We start from the raw sequence: 20,904 nt of genomic DNA, 5'->3' as shown, positions 1-20,904 counted from the left end.
AGTCCTCTCTTTTTTATTATATGGTCTTGGTTCTTCGTGTGCCCAGCTCCCTTTACTTTGGAGGAATACCATAGGTAGGGCATGGTGCAACATGAAAATTCCTTCTAAAATTACTTTGGCGGAATGCGCTTTCAAAATTCCTTCATTTATTTTTAAATTTTTTTTAAAGAAAAAAAAAATTGTTCCAAGTCGGCGCCTACCCTTCTTACAATGGCTATAGACCTTTCATGGGGTTTTACGAAAATGACACATCATAATATCTACCATACCAATCATTTTTTGCTAATGCTTAATTTCTTTAATACAAATAAAAATGACTTTATTAAAATTATTTAAATCATATTATTAATTAGTATGTTACCGTGCATAAACTTGTTTATTTTCATAATCACATTACAACAAATTGAATTGCTAATAAGGATATTCATTTTTTTTAAAAATGTCTTATATCATTAGATGAAATAAAAGAGGGGGTGGTATGATGATTTATCTCAATGGTCAAGGTGTTGAATTGTGAAACCTGAATTAATTTTGTTGCTTCACTTGGGATGCCGAAATCGAGCTTCATAGTCAACTCATAGGGTTAAAGGGGATAACACCCTTAGAAAAAAATATATACATATATGATGAATGACAAATTTGTCCCTATTATATATTTAACTATTTTATGTTTTAAGATTTTATTTTTTAGAGAGCATGGTTGCAATTAAAAGTAGTTTTTTAGAATTTCATCATTATACTTTTTCTCATTCATTTTTATCCGTAGATTCTTGATTTTGTCGAACTATGTTAAAAATTATCTTTTCTTTATTTTTTATTCGTATGTGTACATGATTTTATTAACAAAATTTCTACTTCTAACCACTAAGAATAAAGTCATGAGAATATATATTGAATATACTCATTAAAGAAATGGTCAAAATATATTTAAGACCATGGGCCATGGCCGCAGCGGCACATATACCAAATTATAAAAACTAAGCTATATATGTGTAAAGAAGGAGCTTATCATGACTGGTAGCTAGAAATATTAATTTGAACTACAAATGGAACAGTGAGAAAGGACAGGCCACAAAGGTGGTCTGGGGCCACAAAAACAAGTGGGGATGATAATGAAAATGACACTGTAATCTTCCTCTTTGTAATGGCATATTTCTTTTTATGTGGTCAAGCACTAAGTCTCTAGTCTCTCCTTTTTTTTTTTTATCATCTATACCCTTTACTCTTTTGTGTGTTTTAATTTGCTTTGGCTTTGCTTTATCCTAGTGTGACCCTTTTGTTTAGGTTAGAACTTAGAATAATTGTAGGTTTATGATTAGAGACAAATATCATGCATTTATAAAGGAAATAATTGAGAAGTGGGTGTCTTTGTCAACAATTGGAAGAGCGTGTATGGGAGGAGGTGGGCATGTGCATGGAGTCTCAACCCTTGGATTAAAGGGTCTTTTCGTACAAAAAGGGGGTACCACCGAGTGACTAGTCAATGGTGTTTTCTTACTCATCTTCTGTACGGATGCATTTATACTATGGAACTTGGAGTCACGACTCATGAGTAATCAGATAACTTAAGTGGCTATTAGATATTAATTAAGGTCACTTTGGGTTTTTATTTATTTTTTATTTTTTTATATTTTATAGGGGTATATAGCTATGAATTTATTTGATAAAAATGGGTGTAAAAATGTCATGTAAACTTCAAAGGATGAAAATTAATTTTTATATTGAAATAAATTATTTAATAATAAAAGATAACTTAAAAATATCACATTTTTACATTGTGTATTTTTTAAATATTAGTGTATCCTACTCAAAAATAGTTTGTCTTATTTATGAGTGTTTGAACGCACTTAACCACTGCTCAATTGTTTTAAGCATTTGAATGCTGCTTAAGCGTTTGGACAATCTTAGCACTTGAACGTTTTACCATTTGAGTGGTCTTGCCTTTTAAAAAAAAAATAAATTAATTTAAGCTTTTTAATTCAATCAAAGGAAACCAATCCATCTAACCTTTTAAATACCTAACTTGCCACAAATTAAATCTCTTTAAATTTACCTATGACCTTTTAATTGAAGGAACAACAATCTTAAAATTTCGATGAAGAGTAAATCACTATTTAAAAAAATTGCTAAACTAAAACAAAACTATCACCATGAATACTTGTTTTCTAACAAGTTATAAATGAATATATATATATATATATATATATTCCCCTTTATCAAATTATACCCATCTCGCATTAAAGCCCTCTTTGGGAAAAAAAAACCCATTGGGAGTACATTTCCATTCATTTCATTTAATTTAATGTAAAGAGCACAATCTACTACCTTTTTCGATGGGTTGATTCTGCAGAAAATTTGGGCATCTCCTTCCCAAGGAATTTAGAACTCCAATTTTTTTAGGCTAATAGGTCATCAAAAGGGGAAAGCGATGGGAAATGAAATCCACAAGACATTGAACTTTTGCAGAAAATTTTTAAAGTGTGGGAAAATGTAGAAGGCCTAGAAAATGATTTTACCCAAAAATTCAATGGCATGCTTTGGAAGTTTAGTTTTTTTGGAAAAAGTAGAAATGATTCTTGGGGAAATTATAAGTTAAAGCAGTATTTTTCAACATGTCATATCATTTTTCTTTTGGAATGTCAACATTGTTAGAAACCCTTTAGAATTTTCCCAAGAGAAAGGAAAAGAAAATTCTAGTGCATGCACCACATTAAAAAAAATATGGCTTTTGTATGTTCTATTTCTAGAAGGTCAGATTTTTTTTCCCCTCTATATGTTAAAATAATAAGATTTTAAATAATTCAAAGCCAAACTTTGTTTAGTTCTTGAAAATTTTTGAAGGAAAATGCAAATGAAAAATAGAAAAAAAGAAAAAGCAATGAAAAATAAAAAATGAATTAAAAATTGATAAATTATTTTTTTTTACTATTTTAAACTCATTTTACTTATTTTAATTCATCAATATATAAATTAAATAATTTTAAAATATATAAGTTTTTAATTAATTTTAATTATATTTGATTTTCTTTGATATTTTTTATAGTACAGTCAAACATGAAAAAAATCATTTTCCTTTATATTTTTTTTTCTTTTCTTGGTATTTTTTTTTTGGAACCAAACACAACCTCAAGGAAAAAAAAAATTATTCTCCTATTTAACTCACTCTAGTATATGAAAGAAAAATAAAATAAAATAATAATTATTTAAAACTTTATATATTTTAAATTTCTTTATTCTTTGTATAAAAGTGATAGAGATAAATAAATTTGAGAAATTACATAATAAAAATTGTTGAGAAATTACAAAATAAAAAAGTTTCTATAAATTAATATCATTTCCCTTTTTTTTCCCTTAATTATTCTTTTAGATGTGATGATTCCAAAAAATACTAAGAAAAGAAAATACCAAACAAAATAATTTTCATATTATAAAAATCATAAAAAACAATCAAATGTAATTAAAATAGTTAAAAACTCATACATTTCTAAATTATTTAATTTTATATAAAAGGGTTAAAATTAATCAAACAAAGTTAAAATAATATATATAAATAATTTATTAATTTAAAAAAAAAATTTCTATATTTTCTTCTCCCTCGTAGTTTTTTCTCACATTCTTTCAGAACCAAACAAATGTAACTTTAATTTGTAAAGACTTCTTGCATACTTCAAACCTTAATCACATAAGCCGATTAATTCCTACTCAAATATCCCAATTTGATCTCCCATTATTGAATAAAGATCATCCCTTAATTGAGTCTAGTTTTGACAATAATTCTAGTGGTCACTTCCCATCTCTCTCTTCTATTACTTAGATATGTTGATAGTAAATAATGAACCCTTTTCCATTAAAAAAACAGGACTCATAAAATCATTGGAGGGTCTACATTTCTTCAAAGTAAAATTTATTTTCAAATACTATGTGCAGTCTAATAAAATCATTTCGAGTTTACTTTAAAAAATGTCAATAAAATATTAAAAACTAGTTAATATTGCTTTTAAATATTCCAAAATTTTAGGAGTCTGAGTCTTTCTAAAATAAAATTTAGACTTTGGCAAGTAAAAGTGAATATGATAAACACATAGCTTAAAATGCTTGTTCTTTTAAGAAAAAAGGATTACACATATGTGATGTAGATCAACATCACAAAATTCTAAAATAATTCTAGAACAATCAAGATTTTGGGTGACCCATTTGTAAGTATATTTTAAAAACACATAATGATAGAAGTCACTATCAAAGAGCAAAGAGCAAAGAGCATGATATGGGAAATCTCAAAAAGGTAGATATGGGAGTAGGTCCACAGGAAGCATGTCCATAAGATTAGTATGGCCAAAACTAGAAATTCTTTTGGGTTTTGGCTACTTAAAAATGTCCTCACGTTCAGAGTCTTTTGTGGCCATTGGGCGGTGGTGGAGGGTACTTAAGAAATTGTACTTTTTTTCATTAAGACAAAATCGTCTTGATAAATTAAAAAAAAAAAAACAAATAATGACTTCTGTCATATTATATATATCTTTTTTTCATTAAGACAAAATCATCATGATAAATTAAAAAAACAAACAATGACTTATATCATATTTTATATATAACGGTTTTTAAAAATAATTTTAAAAAATTATATTTTAGTGTTTTGTAAAATAAAAGTATGTATGATAACCCAAAATACTTTCAAATTATTTTAAATATTTTTAAAAATAATTTTTATATCTTCAAGTATTTTTCCGCTCTATATGTTAGAATAATAATTAAGTCACCATAAATTAGGTACATTTTATCTTCGTATTCACCATAATTATTCAAGAAGTTATCAAACAAAATTTTTCAACACTCTCGTTTTAATATTATATTATTTTTCATTTCATTTGAAAAATTCAATATCTTATTATTAATCAATAAGATTGTATATTTATAAGACAAAAAAAGATAAAATTGATGATACAAAATAATATCATATTTTACAAATCTTATTATCTATACGTTAAACTTATGACCTACTTACTGTGATGTTTCTTACTCCTCATTTTATTTTATCTTTGCTTATATCTACTTAAATTTTATAACTTTTTTTTCTCACAAAATAAAATCTTTATACAAATATTTTGAATGACTTGCGTTATATGGTATACCAAATATTTTCTTAATTTTTTTTTAAAAAATTATGGTTTGAAATACTTTCCACAATTGTTAAAATTTTGATTTTTATATGCATGTAATACCTGATTTTGTATGGTCCCAGTGAAATTAGGGAAAAAGTTGAAGTGCTTCCCCTTCCATGCCACTCATGTGACTGTCAACATAGGCTTTTCCCTTGTCCATTTCCATCTATTTCCTTTTCCAATTACTCAAAACTCTCTTCAATCCCGCCAAAAATTTCTATAAATTAATATTCTTTCATTTTTTTCCCTTAATTATTCCTTTAATTACTATGGCTTCTCAAAATATAATTAAAAATAGTTAAAAACTTATACATTTCTTAATTATTTAACTTTTATATAAAATAATTAAAATCAATAAAATAAATTTAAAATAATATATCTGAATAATTTATTGGCTTAAATTTTTTTTTTCTCTTTATATTCTTTTTGGTCAATTTTTTTTCTCACATTCTCCAAGAACCAAACATAACCTCAATTTTGTAAACACTTATTACATACTTTAAACCCTAATTTGGCTCATAAGTCAATTAAATTCTATTCAAACATCTCCATTTGATCTCCCAATCATATCATAACTAATGATGTGTTATTGAATAAGGATCATCCTTTAATTGAGTCTATTCTTGACCATAATTTTAATGGTCACTTCTCTTTTCTCTCTTCTATTGAAACTTGTTCAATCAAGAAAAAGGGACTCATAAAATCATTGGAGGGTCTACACCTTTTCAAAATAAAATTTATTTTCAAATGCTATCATTTGGAGTTTAATTTAGAAAAAGTCCACAAAATATTAAAAAACTAATTAATATTACTTTTAAATATTCCAAAATTGTAGGTATCTTTCTCTTTCTAAACTAAAATTTAGACTTAGAGAGAAGTAAAAGCGAATATGACAAACACATAGCTTAAAATGCTTGTTCTTTTAAGAAAAAAAAATATGACAAATATGCAGTTGGAGATCAACATCACAACATTCTAGAAAAATCGAGATTTTGGATTCTTTTTCTTCTTACTTGAAATTGAGGTGACACATTTGTGATTTGTCCGTGCATTTTAAAAACACATAAATGGTAAAAAGTCAGTATCAAAGAGGAAAGAGGAAAGAGCATGATATGGGAAATCTAAAAAAGGTGGATACGGGAGTAGATCCGCAAGAAGCATGGCCATAAGGTTATAGGCCAAAACTACAAAATTCTTATGGGTTTTGGGTACATAAAAGTAGATGTCCTCACAGTCCTTTTTGCAGCCACTGGGCGGTGGTGGAGATGTGGAGCACTTTCCCATCGCTTCTCCTCTTCCCTAAACTCTAGACTCGTCGATCCCCAAAAATATCATCCACAAATGACAAACCCCCCCTTCCTCTTTGTCCACCTATTGGGTCGGTGCCTACCTCTCTCTTTCTCTCCTCATCCTCCCCACTCGCTGCTTCTTCTCCCTCCAACCTTTTAAAATATAAAACCTAACATTTATCTATTCATATTTGACCCATATACAAACAAATCCCTCCTACTTTTCCTTATGACTCCTAAAAGATAGATTTTGCTTTATTAAAATTTTTTAACATTGTCAAAATTATTTTTATATTTCAAAAAATATTGTTTTCAAACATATAATTCAACCATTTAATACTCCTTTGAATATATACTTTTGAAACCCTAAAATAATTTTTGTCACTTATCTCCTTAATTGTGTAAGTAGCCCATATATATATATATATATTGTCCATTTAGTATCTAACCACAACTTTCAATATTGCTCATGTAAAATATTTTCTTATGTCATGTTTGGTTTTTTTTTTATACTTTTCATAAAAAAATCGAATTTAAAAAAATATTTTCTTTAATTTTTTTTCCTTAATACTTTCAAAGAGCGAAACATAACCTTACTATTTTATATTATTTTTAAGTTTTTTTTTAACAAATAAGTCTAATTTCCTAAGAGAATAACGAGAAAGAAAATTTTCATTATATTTTTCACAACAAACCAAACAATAAAGTTTCAAATATTTTTATCTTTTTTGTTGTTCATAATTCCAATCAAGCCTAAAAGTGCCCAACTTTAAAAATGCTTTCTATAACAATTTTTATTTTATTTTATTTTTTTGGGTGGAAATCATTCAAGTCTCATCATCAAAATACACTCTAAAATTCATACCTCAAAAACTTGTTATCATCATCAAATCTATAAGAACATCAATTGGTAACCCTTTTTAGATATGAAATTCTTAAAGTAATTTGTTTGGCTAACAAAATCAATTTCATGATTACAATGATAAAATTATTAACTATAATTATAAGTAAAAGGTCCCACAAATAATTCTTGTTTATTTGTAACTTATTTTTTATTTTTACTATATTTTTTATAATCAAATTTTTTTAATGAAAATATATATATACCTTTACAAAGACTAAATAGAATTTTTTTTTTTTTGTTTTGAAATAAATTTTTATTCATAAAAAATAAATAAAATTAATTTTATAAAAATGGGTTTTTGAAACCATTGCTAAACATCCTAACTCTCCTCTTTTAATAATAATTAGGATAACTGATTAAAATGGATGAAATCTTTTCCATTTTGGAAAACTAACTTTTCATTTTTTTTTCAACTTAAAAAATACTCATTTTTAATAAAAATGTCATCATCTTTTTCTTGCAAAAGTAACAATTTCTTTTAAAATACATATGTAAATAATAAAAACGTTGAAGGGTATTTATGTTAAAAAAATAAGTTATTCTTCAAATTCAAAAATAGCAAAGGTTGATTTTATAAATTTAAAATATTTTCATCACTTTTAATCAATTAGAAAGTAATTCAAGAAAACATAATGAATGACATATGAAGGGTCTCTCATCCTTATCCATGTTGCGGGAGCACAATAATGAGATACGGCTCACGATGAGCCATTGTTGGGGAGTACTTGGTCGGTTCTGAATTCTCTCCATCCTTTGATGGTGTGTGGTTGGCCAAAAGTACATTATCCTTATCTATGGTTTTCAATGAAAAAAAAAGTGAGAGGGCAAAAACTTTTACATTCTGTCTAGGAGGGAAACCCCCCAACCTTCTAGAATTCTATGTATATATATTCGAAGGTCAAATCTAATTTTGTAGGTTGTTTGGATAAAACTTTGAATATGAGTCTAGTATATTTTGGTATGACTTATAACTTGTATGGAAGTGATGTATCATACTTCTTAAAAACATTTTTTATTTATAATGTTTTTTTTTATTTTAGTACCTATTTTTGAAAACAATTTTCTATTATCTAGAAACAAAAATAGAAAAACATGTTTGTCAACTAAAAATTGTATTTTCAAAAAACATTTTTTAGTTGTTTTTTATTATTTTCACTTATTTTCATATAGTTGTTTTAAAAAATAATTATATAAACATGTAAAATAATTAAAAATAAAAATTAGATATAAAATTATTTTTAAAATATATTTAAAACTATTAAAAACATATTTAAAAATATTTTAAATTTTCAAATAAACTTTTGTTCTATAAAATATCATAGAACAATTTTTAAAAACTGTTCTTAAAAACTGTTTTTTTAAACTATTTTAAAAAACAATTACTAAATAAACCCTCAGTATTTTGATATAAACCAAAATAAGTATTTGATATTTTTTGCAATGTATTATATAGCAAAAGAGTTTTTTCTTTTTCTTTTTTTTTTTCTTTTTTTTTTTTTTTTTTTTATAGAATCACCTACCAAGTGATGATGGAGGAATCCTAAAGTAATTTTCCAAATTTTTTAAAGTAATTTTCAAAAATTTATCAAACATCTAATTTCAATTAGAAAAAAAGAAAAAGAAAGATGTTTCCAAATTGAGAAGCATTTTTAGCTATTTTCAAAACAACTCCCAGAAATTTATTTGGGAATGATTCTAGTTAAACTAGTACTACAAACACTTATAAGGAGAATCACCTATTGTTTATTTGTCTTATATAACAAAACAAAAAAAAAACTGATTTTTCGAAGAATCACCTACTATTTGAATTTTTAGGAATTGATTATTTCAAATTATTTTCCATATTTTTAAAATTCGATTTTCAAAAGTCTATCCATACTTTTTTTTTATATATTAAAAAAACACTTTAATCGTTAAAAAGTGTTTATAGTTCCCTCATATTTTTGCTCGAATAATATGATGTTGGAAACAAATTTTTGTTTAATTAAAACTTGTAAGACTATCAAAATTATCTTTATTTTCAATAAATATATATATTTTTATGAAACATAGTTTTAAAATATAAATACAATTAAACAATAATCATTTCTATTTGCTATAAAATAAAGTAATTAGAAAAAAAAAATTGAACAAGTTATAATTTCTTCGATAGGTCTCTCATTTTATAGATCAGTTAGAAGATATTTACATTCATATAGAAGATTATCTATTAATCCTAGTAAAATAGAAAAAAAAATCTCATATTTAATAATATTACCCCTTGGATGATCATATGTCTTCCTAAAACCTTGCTAAGAAAAACCCAATAGGAAAAACTCGAGTGAATGAAAAAGAATACAACATTCTTTAAATTATTTGACTATTAGAATTGTCTTGCTAAAAATCTTGTCAATAAAACTTAGTGTGACACACTTTGACAAAGTAAAAAAGAACATAATGTATCTATATCAGTATTTTTCCCTTATGTAGATATGATTATACTTTTTTCAACACTTTAATTTGTAGATTTCCCAATCTCTGCATTCTAATGTTATTGCAGACATAAAAAATTTGGTGGATTAAATTACACATGATATGCAATTCAAAAGGTGACACGTGACGAAATTTGAAAGGGTGAAAAATTAAGTCTTATGTAAAATAAAATAAAATAATTAGAGTCGAAAGGAAATTAAAAAGAGATATTCTCTTGTTGGCAAATTTCCTAAACAAAAGAAACAAAACTTCTAATTGAGTAAAAAAGGAGTTAAAAAGAAATATTCTCATGTTGGAATAGTTTATTGTGTACCAATACCCTTTTCATCACATAAATCTTCAAATTGCCCTTATAGATATTCTTTACCCCGATATGTTCTTTATGTTTTAATCCTTTTGTCTTACTGATTCTCAACTAAATTAATATAGCGTCTGAAACAATCTAATGCATCTAACTCATGAGAATTACATAAACATGATCGTAACAAGTAAAGTCGTCTATAAATGTGATGAAGTACAAGGTCCATGCCTTACTCTAACATTTATAGGACCATAGATGTCATAATAGATCAATTGCAATGGTATTTTAACTCTAGTTCCTTTTCTAAATGGTTTTTTTGTAGTTTAATCAACTAGACAATATTTACAAGTTGACATATCAATTTAGTGAATTGACCAAGAAGATTTTCTATAGCTAATCTATTCTTTCTTCCTTGTCCAATATGCCCAAGGCTAGCATGTCATATGATCACATTATCATATGCATTTCTAGAAGTAGTCATTAACGAATAATAACTATCATTAGTATTAGACAACACATAGTTATCAATGTTAAGAATCATAAAACCATCCAAAAATAAATCCAGAACCAAATTATGTTGTTCTCAAATGCAACTCCACTACTAAATCATGAAAAATTAAATTAAAACCTAAATCAAGAATGACTAATAGAGAGACCAAGTTCCATCAAATATCCGGAGCATAAAAAACATCATGTAGAAATAGGGTAGTAGAGCTACGCAATTCCAATTTGCACGTTCCAATACCCTTAACCTCAACTCTAGAGTTATTTTCTACATAGATCCATCTTGTATTGAAACTAATTCGTCGAAACTTTATATATGCTTCTTGGTTTCTAACTATATGGTTAGTGGGGACTAAGTCTACTTTGACTTAATACACTCACAAATAAAGTGACCTTTGTTGCAATAGTTATAACATTTCAACTTGCTTTTATCCTTCTTAGCACGCTTAAACTTTTTGTATCTCTCAATCTTTTCTTTCTTTGAGACATCATCAAATCTCTTATTCTTCTTAAATAATTTTTTGTTACACTTAAAGATGGAAGTTTTGCGAGAACTGGATTCATCTACATATGTTTATTCATATGTTCCCACCTCTTTGGTAGAGATTTGATAACTACCTCAACTTGTTGCTCATTAGTGAAGACATGTTTGGATGTCTTAAGTTCTCTTTTTATCTCCCTAAGATGTATTTAATTATATGGTTCGATTGCATCTTGTAATTTCAAAAATCATTACAACTCAGCTTTGTAATTGAAAGTGCACCATACTTTTCCTTTAAAGCTTCACACATTTCACGAGTAGTCTTGTATACCCCATACTCAATCAAAAGATCATCTTGCATATAGTTTAACAATGTAATGCAAGCCAATTTTTTTCTTCCTGATCACATAAGCCTCCCGATCCCTTCTATGTTGAGTAAAGTTTCCTTATTTAGGTTCTTACATGACATGATTCAATGTTTCGAGAGCCTATTGCTCTTCAAGGATCTACTGAACTTAGCGATGCCAAATCTCATAGTTATCACCATTCAATTTCTCACCCTTGTTTAGTTCTATTATGATGTTCCTAGTTATAGTTGACATATTCAATTACTTAGAGATATTGCATAATCTTATTAATTGGTACTTTTATGGATATTGATACTTTTACTTGCTCTAATAATCTTCTAATATGTAATAATCTTAAAATGCAATAGAAATGAAAGTTCATTATGTTCCCAATTAGCTCCTATATACAATTTTAATTATTAAAAATTAAAAGAAATCTATGCAAGTATTTCTAATTTTTGGCAAGAAATTACTTAAATTTCTTTTTAACCTAAAACCTCCCACTCCATAAAAATAATATTATACAATTAGCATATATCAATAACATATTTACAAAAACTAAAGACATGCATGACATACTCATTTATCAAATGATAAATATTCATGTTATCTCTTGCATAGCAAATGTACACAATATAAAAAAGTAACACATAGAAGAAGAACTAATCATCTCCCTTGAAATTAAAAAATGAATAATATTTGAATTGTACACAATGTCTTTTTTTCAATAACCATAATCTTTTTCAAAAAAAGCATTTAACTTAGTGTCATGGGATCAAGCCCCTTCATGGGCAATCCCTCATCTTTCCTCTTTTATTTAATATTTTATATATCTATATATATATATATATATATATATATATTAGACACTAAGTCATAGTCTAAATTAAAAAAAAAAAAAAAAAAAAAAACTTCTAGTAGGAATGAAGGTAGTAAGACTAGAACTTGGGTCTCAAGCGGGCATGGGAAGGATTCTAACCAACAAGGCTAAATCACTCACATCTGAGTTCAATAAATAGACTGACACAAATTTAACTTCCATTGTATAATTATTATTCTTTTTATTTTTTTCAAAAACACATTTAAAAGAAAAAAAAACATTCCACTTTATTTGTCTTGGAAAATGAGGGTTTTCTAGAACTATAACCAAAAACCTCTTCTTTTTTTTTTCTTTTTTGTTGTCCACTTCATTTCGTCCCAAATAGAGGCATGTTCTTGTAGTAGTGGGTGCACTTCCACCTATTTTTTTCTCCACTTCTGTTTTTGTTTGAGAGCGTTGTTTTTTTTCTTTGGAACCATATCCATATCTAGAAAAAATATTTATCCCATTTTCTTATTTTATTAGTTCTTAAAAAAAAAAAAATTCAGGAACAATGTTTTTATTAACCACAACTAGAAAAAAATAAAAAATTCTTCTTATTTATTTTTTTGTACAAAAAAAAAAAAAACATTCTTGCTTCTTCTAAAACACACAAAAAAATAAACAAAAAGAATAAAAGCCAGAAAACAACCTAATAGGGTTTTGATACCAATGATGAAAAATAAAGCTTCTAAGTTATCTTTTAAAATGTCTAAGAATCCCAATTAGTTGTTTCAATAACCAATTTTCTCGTCTCAAGTCATGAATGAAACTAAAAATATGAGAACTATTCTTTTTTCATAGTATAAAAGCTTTGACCTTCAATTTTACGAAGAAAAACAAGAAAAACATCAAGAAATTACCTTTTTTTCTTTAGAAAGAAGAATATATGTTTCTTTTATATTCAAAGAGATAAGAAGAAAAAAAAAACATATTTATCTCTCTCTCATGTTTTTCAGGGAGAGACAATTCTCCAAGAAAAAAAAAACTTTGTTTTTTTTATTTAAAAGTGTCAATTTCTGAATAGTTTTAAATTCTCATAAAATGCTCTCCTTATCAGGCCAACCCACTTGGGCATCCAAACCCAACTCCAATGTTAATAAAACTAGAAATTAAGTAGTGAAAAACTTTGCTGCTAAATTATAAGTGTTGTACTAATAGAAATAAAAAATGTATTATCTTAAATTTAAGAACGGAATTTAGTTTAACCATTTGATTGTGGAAACAATTGATATCTAAAAATGATTATTTTTTTTTTATAATTTTAGCCTTATGCTTATGTCATTCTTCAAAAATTTAGGAAAAGACTAATATCAAACCTAAACCTTCACCCAATACTATGTTTAACTTAAAATCTTAATTATAAGAATAAAGTTAATTAAATAAACCTTTTATTCATATAAATTCTAATTTTAATTTATATAATAAAAATTTTATTTTGAAAAAAGTTCAATTTTGATTTAAAAAAGGATTTAATATCTTCTCATAGCTCCACCACTTTTACTACTATGTTTTTCACCTTAATTAATATTAGTTAATTATAAACACTTAATAAATTATATATAGATTGATAATCAAGCATAATTTAACTTCGACTTAAAAATATCTCATAATAATTGATTAAAACTATTTAAAAATATATTGGGTTCTTTGAAAATGAAAAAAAAAACTATTTAGAATATATTTGGTTATGGGAAAATGATAAAAATAAATAAATAAATAAATAAATAAATAAATAAAACATTAAAAATTTATTTTCTTCTATTTGGATGACACAAAAACCAAAAAACAAATAAACTATGATGGAAAATTCTAGAATATTTACTTCAATAGAAAAAAGAAAAGTTTAAAAAAGTGTTGTTTGTGGACCCTGCATTTTGGCTCGATGTGTTCCCACTAGATGACGAAACTCACTTTTTATTTATTTAATGAAAATACGAGTTTTTTTAGAAAATACTTGAAGTCGTCACTTATATTTGTTTTGTTTTTAAAGGGAAAAACAAAATAAGAAAGAAAAACACTAAGTGTGACTCCTAAAGGAAAAACAGGTCTGTGAAAAACCGAGTCTGGGTTTGGGGGTCAGGTTACTCATTGGAAAAGTATGGTAAAGACCATAGCACCCATTTAAGCCCCTAAAAATGGGTCTCTACTAAGTAAGGTGAAGCAAGCGTGACAATTGATAAAGAAATCAATGGATACCATTACAATGATCGAATAATAAAACAAATTGAGCATGAGAATGAATAAATAAATGAAGTAGAAATAGGAACGTACCTTAGCAGAAAGTAATAGTGCGCTATCATGAAAACAAAGTTAGCTTAAGTATAAAATTATCATATGCATATCAAATATCAAGATAAAAATCAAGTAATATTCATTAAGCATGTTAGTTGACAATCAGAAGAAAAAACTCATATGTAGGACCCCCACCAAAGCCCAATTTATCTTACATGAATAAGTCTCACAAATTCCATTATTTTGGAATTATGAAAATTGCATTCTTGCTTATTTAAAATCAAGAGAAATAGAAAAATTATTTTAAAATCAAATGAAAAATTTATGAAGGTGTTTGCCTGAAAGAAAAAGGCAACAAGTTTATTAAAAACGAGATTTTTGGTGACCCTGAATCTTAAGGAAAGATGAAAAGTGGTAGAATTAAATAAGTATTTAACAACTGGTAGTGGAATTAAAACTATTCGAGAGAAAACTGGATTTTTGGAATTTATTTGAAAATTGGAGTCTCGAAAATTATTTGAAAATTGGAGTCCTGGGAAGTAAATTTGAGAATTGGAATTTTGGAAACTAAATTTGAAACAAATTGGAATTTTGAAAATTATTTGAGAATTGGGGTTTTGAAAATAAAATTTAAGAATTGAAATTTTGGAAATTAAATTTGAAAGAAATTAGAATTTTGAAAATAAAATTTAAAAATTGGAATTATGGAAATTACATTTAAGAATTGGAATTTTGGAAATTAAATTTAAGAATTAGAGTTATAAAAATTAAATTATGAAAATTGGAAACTTGGAAATTATTTAAAAATGGAAGTTTTGAAAATTAGAATTTCGGACATTTTTTTGAAGAATTGGAGTTTTGGAAATTAAATTTGAGAATTGGAATTTTGGAAATTAAATTTAAGAATTGAAATTCTAAAGAATTATTTAAAGATGCAATTTTAAAAATAAATAAATAATAATAATAAACAAAATAATAATGATTAAATAAATAAATATGAAAAATAGAATTTTGAAAATTAGAAATTAAATTTGGAAATCGGAATTTCGAAGAATTATTTGAATGGAATTTTAAATAAATAAATAAATAAAATAATAATAATAAAATAATAATAATAATAATTAAATAAATAAATGTGAAAAATGGAATCTTGGAAATTGGAAATTAAATTTGAAAATTGGAATTTTAAGGAATTATTTGAAATTGGAATTTTAAAAATGAATGAATGAATAAATAAAATAATAATAATAATAATGAAAGTAATAATGATTAAATAAATAAATGTAAAAAATGGGATTTTGAAGATTGGAAATTAAATTTAGAAATCGGAATTTCGAATAATTATTTAGAGATTGAATTTTAAAAATAAGTAGATAAATAAACAAATGAAATAATAATGATTAAATAAATAAATGTGAAGATTGAAATTTTGGAAATTTGAAATTAAATTTGGAAATATGGAAATTGAAAATTATTTAAAGAGGAAATTTTAAAAATAAATAAATAGAATAATAATAATAACGAAAATAATAATGATTAAATAAATAAATGTGAAAATTAGAAACCGAAATTTTAAAGAATTATTTAAAGATAAAATTTTAAAAATAAATAAATAGAATAATAATAATAACAAAAATAATAATGATTAAATAAATGAATGTAATAATTGGAATTTTGGTAATTAGAAACCGAAATTTTAAATAATTATTTAAAGATGAAATTTTAAAAATAAATAAATAAATAAATAGAATAATAGTAATAATGAAAATAATAATGATTACATAAATAAATGTGAAAATTAGAATTTTAGAAATTGGGAATTAAATTTGGAAATTGGAATTTTTAAGAATTATTTAAAGATGAAAATTTAAAAATAAATAAATAAATAAAATAATAATAATAATAACAAAAATAATGATGATTAAATAAATAAATATGAAAATTGAAATTTTGGAAATTGAAAATTAAATTTGGAAATCGAATTTTTGAAGAATTATTTAAAGATAGAATTTAAAAAATAAATAAATAAATAAAATAATAATAATAACGAAAATAATAATGATTAAATAAATAAATGAGAAAATTGGAATTTTGGAAATTGAAAATTAAATTTGGAAATCGAACTTTTGAAGATAAAAGTTTTGGGAATTAAAATTTTGGAAAATAAAAAAAAATAGAGAATTAAAATGGAAACGTGGGCAGCACACGCATAAAAGAAAAGTGGACACAGTTTAAGCGGAGGAAAATAGCGAAAAAAAAATTTTGGGTTAGGTGGCTACATGAGAAAATGGGAAGAATGGAAATGGGTTGATGATGTTTGGGACCCTCATTCCAACTTTCACTTCTCCATGTATTCAACCTCTCCTTGCTCCCCTCTCTTCCTCTCAACTGCCACAAAAACGAAATGGCCCTCCTCTTAGCTTCTTCTTACCACTCAAAACCGCTCATCCATGGACAGAACCCACAGGCCAGCAATAATAATAAGGGATTTCTTTAAGTCTCTTCCAGATGCGATCTCCCGCAACATAGAAAAACTCCGATTAATCTCAATCGTCAATGCATTGACAGCCCGCGGGAATGGATCTCCTAGAATATGAACTTCCGGGATGTGAGGTGGAGACTTGTTGATGAAGGTGGGGGTGTGGGACCAAAAAAACAAGATTGCAAGAGAGAGTATGAAAATGTGGGAAACATGGCACGACGCGTTGAGCTTCAACCATGCGTTAACGCAGTAGAGACGAAAGTAATGGCGGCAATCCGACAGCACCCAGAAAATGTTGCCGCCGTTACTGGTGATCGGTGCAACTACTCGGATGGTCAGAGCAAGTTGAGCAGGACCGTGTGTCGCCGTCGGAGCAGTTTCCTTCAAGAACCAATCCTTTTTTTTTTTACTCTCTTTCCCGAATCACCTTTCCACATCTCTTCCTAAGCATTCAATGTGATCCATATGACTCTCAAACACCCAGAAATTTCCAACAGTATGAAAAAATGGCTCATGGTGCCCTTTTGAAAACACCCCTAAACAAGACGGCCAACCTCAAACGTGATACTCAACACCCCAAAATATACCAAGAACAGAGATTAAGGTAAAGAAAAACAGAGCGTGCACAAACGAAAATAACATATTTAAATCTAGCTCCATTCCATAAGTGCTGATGAGTTTTAAAAGCTAGTGGGAAGGTTTGAGTGATCTTAACACATGAACAATGGCATAACTACCATGCAACGCATTCAGGTGAAATAGAGATCAAGTAAACAGAAATGGGAAACAGGCTTAACACATTCAAACGTCAAAACAAAAAAATCCAAATATCAACAAGGAGCATGGTATGTCTGTTAAAAAAAATGGAGAGCCTAAGGTGTGAAATAGTTAAACCTGAATGATTCCCCTGGAGCAAAATATTGCTTGGCTTCCAGCAAGCTGCAATCTCCTCCTTCTGCTTCCGTTCCTCGTTTTCTCTGTAAAAGCTCTCTCCTCTTCAAGAATCTCAGCTCAACATCTCTTTTATCTTCCCTTCCAGCAAGTTTTCCCTCCAAGCTAACACAAAACTCACCTAAAAAAAAAAATGCTCTACAACCACACCCCCCCCCCCCCCCCCCCTCTTTCCTCCTGTCAATCCTCAGACCTGCTCTTTGCAACTCTCCCACGCAAGTCCCATCTAGCAGCCGAATAGCTCACCCATCAATTCCATGGCCGCCCAATGTAGCCCACTTTGAGTGTGGTCATAAAAAGAAAAGAAAAAAAACTCCTTACTCCAAGGGGGTCTACAAGTGTGTTAGTTAATAATTTAATTTTATTTCTTTTGAAATTTTTATGGATATCCAAATAAAAGAAATTTTATTCACCATTTTCTTTCCTTCTGATTGACTTTCTATTCAAACTTTCCAATAACTAAATTTAGTTTTTTTTAAAAAAAGTAATATATAATAAATAAAAAATCAATGAAAATAAATTATAAAACAAAAGATTGCAACAACAAATATATATATATATATATATATATATATATATATATATATATATATATAACATAAATAGGTCATAATAAAATAAAAATAATGTATGACCCAATTAATTGCTTCATGATTTTTTTTTTAATCAAAATCATTTAAAGAAATACAATTAATTGTTATAAATGATTTAAGTAGAGGTGGTTTAGAATTCTAATTTTATTATATTAAATAGCTAAACACAAACGATACTATTTTAAAAGAAATTCAATTCCAATGTAAATCAATTAGAAATAAAAATTGATTTAAATTTTTTCCAATAAATCAATTAAAAATAAAATATGTCAACAAGCATAAATAAAAAAAATTAAAAAAAATGGAAAAACTATGTATATTATGGAGGTTTTACATTGGTATGGTGAAGTGGTGTTGTTGGATGAATAAATTCCAATTGATCAGCCCAAAGTTGGGTTGGGCAGCCCAATCACACAATCAAATTGGTAAAATAGTTTCATAGGCCTCAATTCATACATAGAAGATACACTCTAGTAACAGTGCATAGATGAAGGAACCTCATATGACCTTCACCATAACCAACTATAACCATATAGCCACCCAACAGCGAAGAGGACATTGTTGCCAAAATAAACACAAACAAGCATTCAAATACCTAGATAATCAGCAATCACTAGGACAGTGCAGGATCCAAGGGCTGGCTGCTGTTGTGATTCCAGCCTTCTCAACAAACCATTTCCATATTCCTTACCACAATCTCTCTCTCTCTCTGCCTTCCAACAATTAATTCATCTATTTTTAATCCTTTAATTAAGAATCTTAGGCCCTCAACCTACACTACAGAATAAGCCTAAATCTATACAAAGTTAGTTCCCTAGCATAAATAAAATGAGGCTGTGTGGGTGAGTGTGTGGGCTTCACCCAATATCAATTCAATATACATGGATAGCCCACTATTTTCCAATCTTCTCTTCTTATATGCCAAATTGGTAGCTTACAATGGTAACACCTTGGTACATTGTGACACAAGTAACTTAGAAACTGTTGTTCAAATCCACATGTACATAGAATGGCTTATACATATATATAGTACTTTAATTATTTGCATTAAGTGATGATGTCTTTTTCTTTTCTTTTCTTTTCTTTTCTTTTCTCTTTTGTTTTTTATTACCTATAGAATCTTTTGAGGATGATCACTTTGTTAAGGGAGGAAATGTTTGTCTTTTATACATATATATCACCTTAGTTGCCCTAATCTCAAGTTAGTGTTTATGTAATTTAACTTCTCACATCATCTTTCATGTCACCAAGAAAATAAAAGGTGATAATCTTGTCTTGGAACAAGCAATGCTAAAGTTAGCAATAGATCTTTCTTGGAAATAGCAACACTAAAGTTAAATCATATGCAAGAATAGTACCCATAAGATATATAAAATTCATTTGTCAAATTCAATTATGGAGATTTTTATTTTCATTGCATAGTGATCCATTCAGCTTTGTTTGGCTCCAAATAAATAATAATTATAAATTTAAGGGAAAATAATGAGAAAAAAGTCAGAGAAAATAAAAAGTAGATTTAAAGTTGATAAATTAATTTTATATATTTTTTAATATTAATATTTCTTCTTTAATATAAAAACTAAATATTTTAAATTATACAAATTCATAGCTAATTTTAATTATATTTATTTTTTGTATTTTAACTATAAACTAAATGTGAGAAAATAGCATTCTTTCCTTTTCTTTATGCTTAGTTCTTAAAAAATGTAAAAAAAAAAAAAAAAATAGAGAAAAAAAAAGTTTTTTAAAAAATATTTATAATTAATAAATTATTTTTATTATACAGTTTTTTATACTTATTTCACTCATTTTCCTCTTCTATATAAAGATTAAATAATTTAAAATATATAAATTTATAATTAATTTAATTCTATTTGATTTTATTTCTCATATTCTTTATAGTAAAATCAAATATAAAAAAATAATTTTTCTTATCATTTTTTTTTCCTTTACCTAGTACTTTATAGAAGGGAGAATTGTGTTTTGGGCCCAGCTGGGCCCAAAAATTAATAAAAGATCCTCATAAGTTCCATATTTAAGCCCAACACCTAAAGAAAGTTTACAAATTGAAAAGAAGGATATGAAACATTCAATTTTCCGAAAATGCCCTTTATTGTCAAAAAGAAAAAGAAAACAACTAACTTTCCTACTCTCTTTCATTTTTTTTTTCCTTCTCTCTTTCATCATTCACTTTGCCTTTTTCTCTCACATATTAATTGGTGGGACATGTAAATTAATTCTTTTATAGAAAAGTGTTACTATTTTCATCAATTATTTTTCTCCCAAAAACCATGTCTAATAAATTAAATATTGGAAATCAATGGTTG

The 20,904-nt window shown here is 26.5% G+C and overlaps 1 protein-coding gene across 1 annotated transcript; it reads right to left on the bottom strand.

Annotated features, from left to right (window-relative positions):
• Window positions 1–16,985: 16,985 nt before the first annotated feature.
• On the bottom strand, window positions 16,986–19,136 carry LOC104879950 (reticulon-like protein B2). The gene is made up of 3 exons (XM_010654715.1): window positions 19,075–19,136; window positions 17,928–18,089; window positions 16,986–17,340 (listed from the first exon to the last, which is right to left on the bottom strand). Exons 1-3 carry the CDS (start codon window positions 19,134–19,136, stop codon window positions 16,986–16,988), a joined length of 579 nt encoding a protein of 192 aa, XP_010653017.1.
• Between the last annotated feature and the right edge of the window lie 1,768 nt (window positions 19,137–20,904).

Source organism: Vitis vinifera, chromosome 7, assembly GCF_030704535.1.
Source record: "Vitis vinifera cultivar Pinot Noir 40024 chromosome 7, ASM3070453v1".
In the NCBI taxonomy this organism is placed as follows: Eukaryota; Viridiplantae; Streptophyta; class Magnoliopsida; order Vitales; family Vitaceae; genus Vitis; species Vitis vinifera.
The sequence above is the reverse complement of the archived record's forward strand: the minus strand, read 5'-3'. Positions and strand labels throughout refer to the sequence as shown.

What these genes read in the sequence shown, in the direction of transcription:
- LOC104879950 (XM_010654715.1), bottom strand. Translation starts at nt 19,136, where the DNA reads ATGTCCTCTTCGCTGTTGGGTGGCTATATGGTTATAGTTGGTTATGGT. An exon ending in TATGGTGAAGGTCATATGAG is followed by an intron (nt 18,090 to 19,074) that starts GTTCCTTCATCT and finishes GTTTTGTGTTAG; the next exon opens with CTTGGAGGGAAAACTTGCTG. An exon ending in GCTCCAGGGGAATCATTCAG is followed by an intron (nt 17,341 to 17,927) that starts GTTTAACTATTT and finishes ACCGATCACCAG; the next exon opens with TAACGGCGGCAACATTTTCT.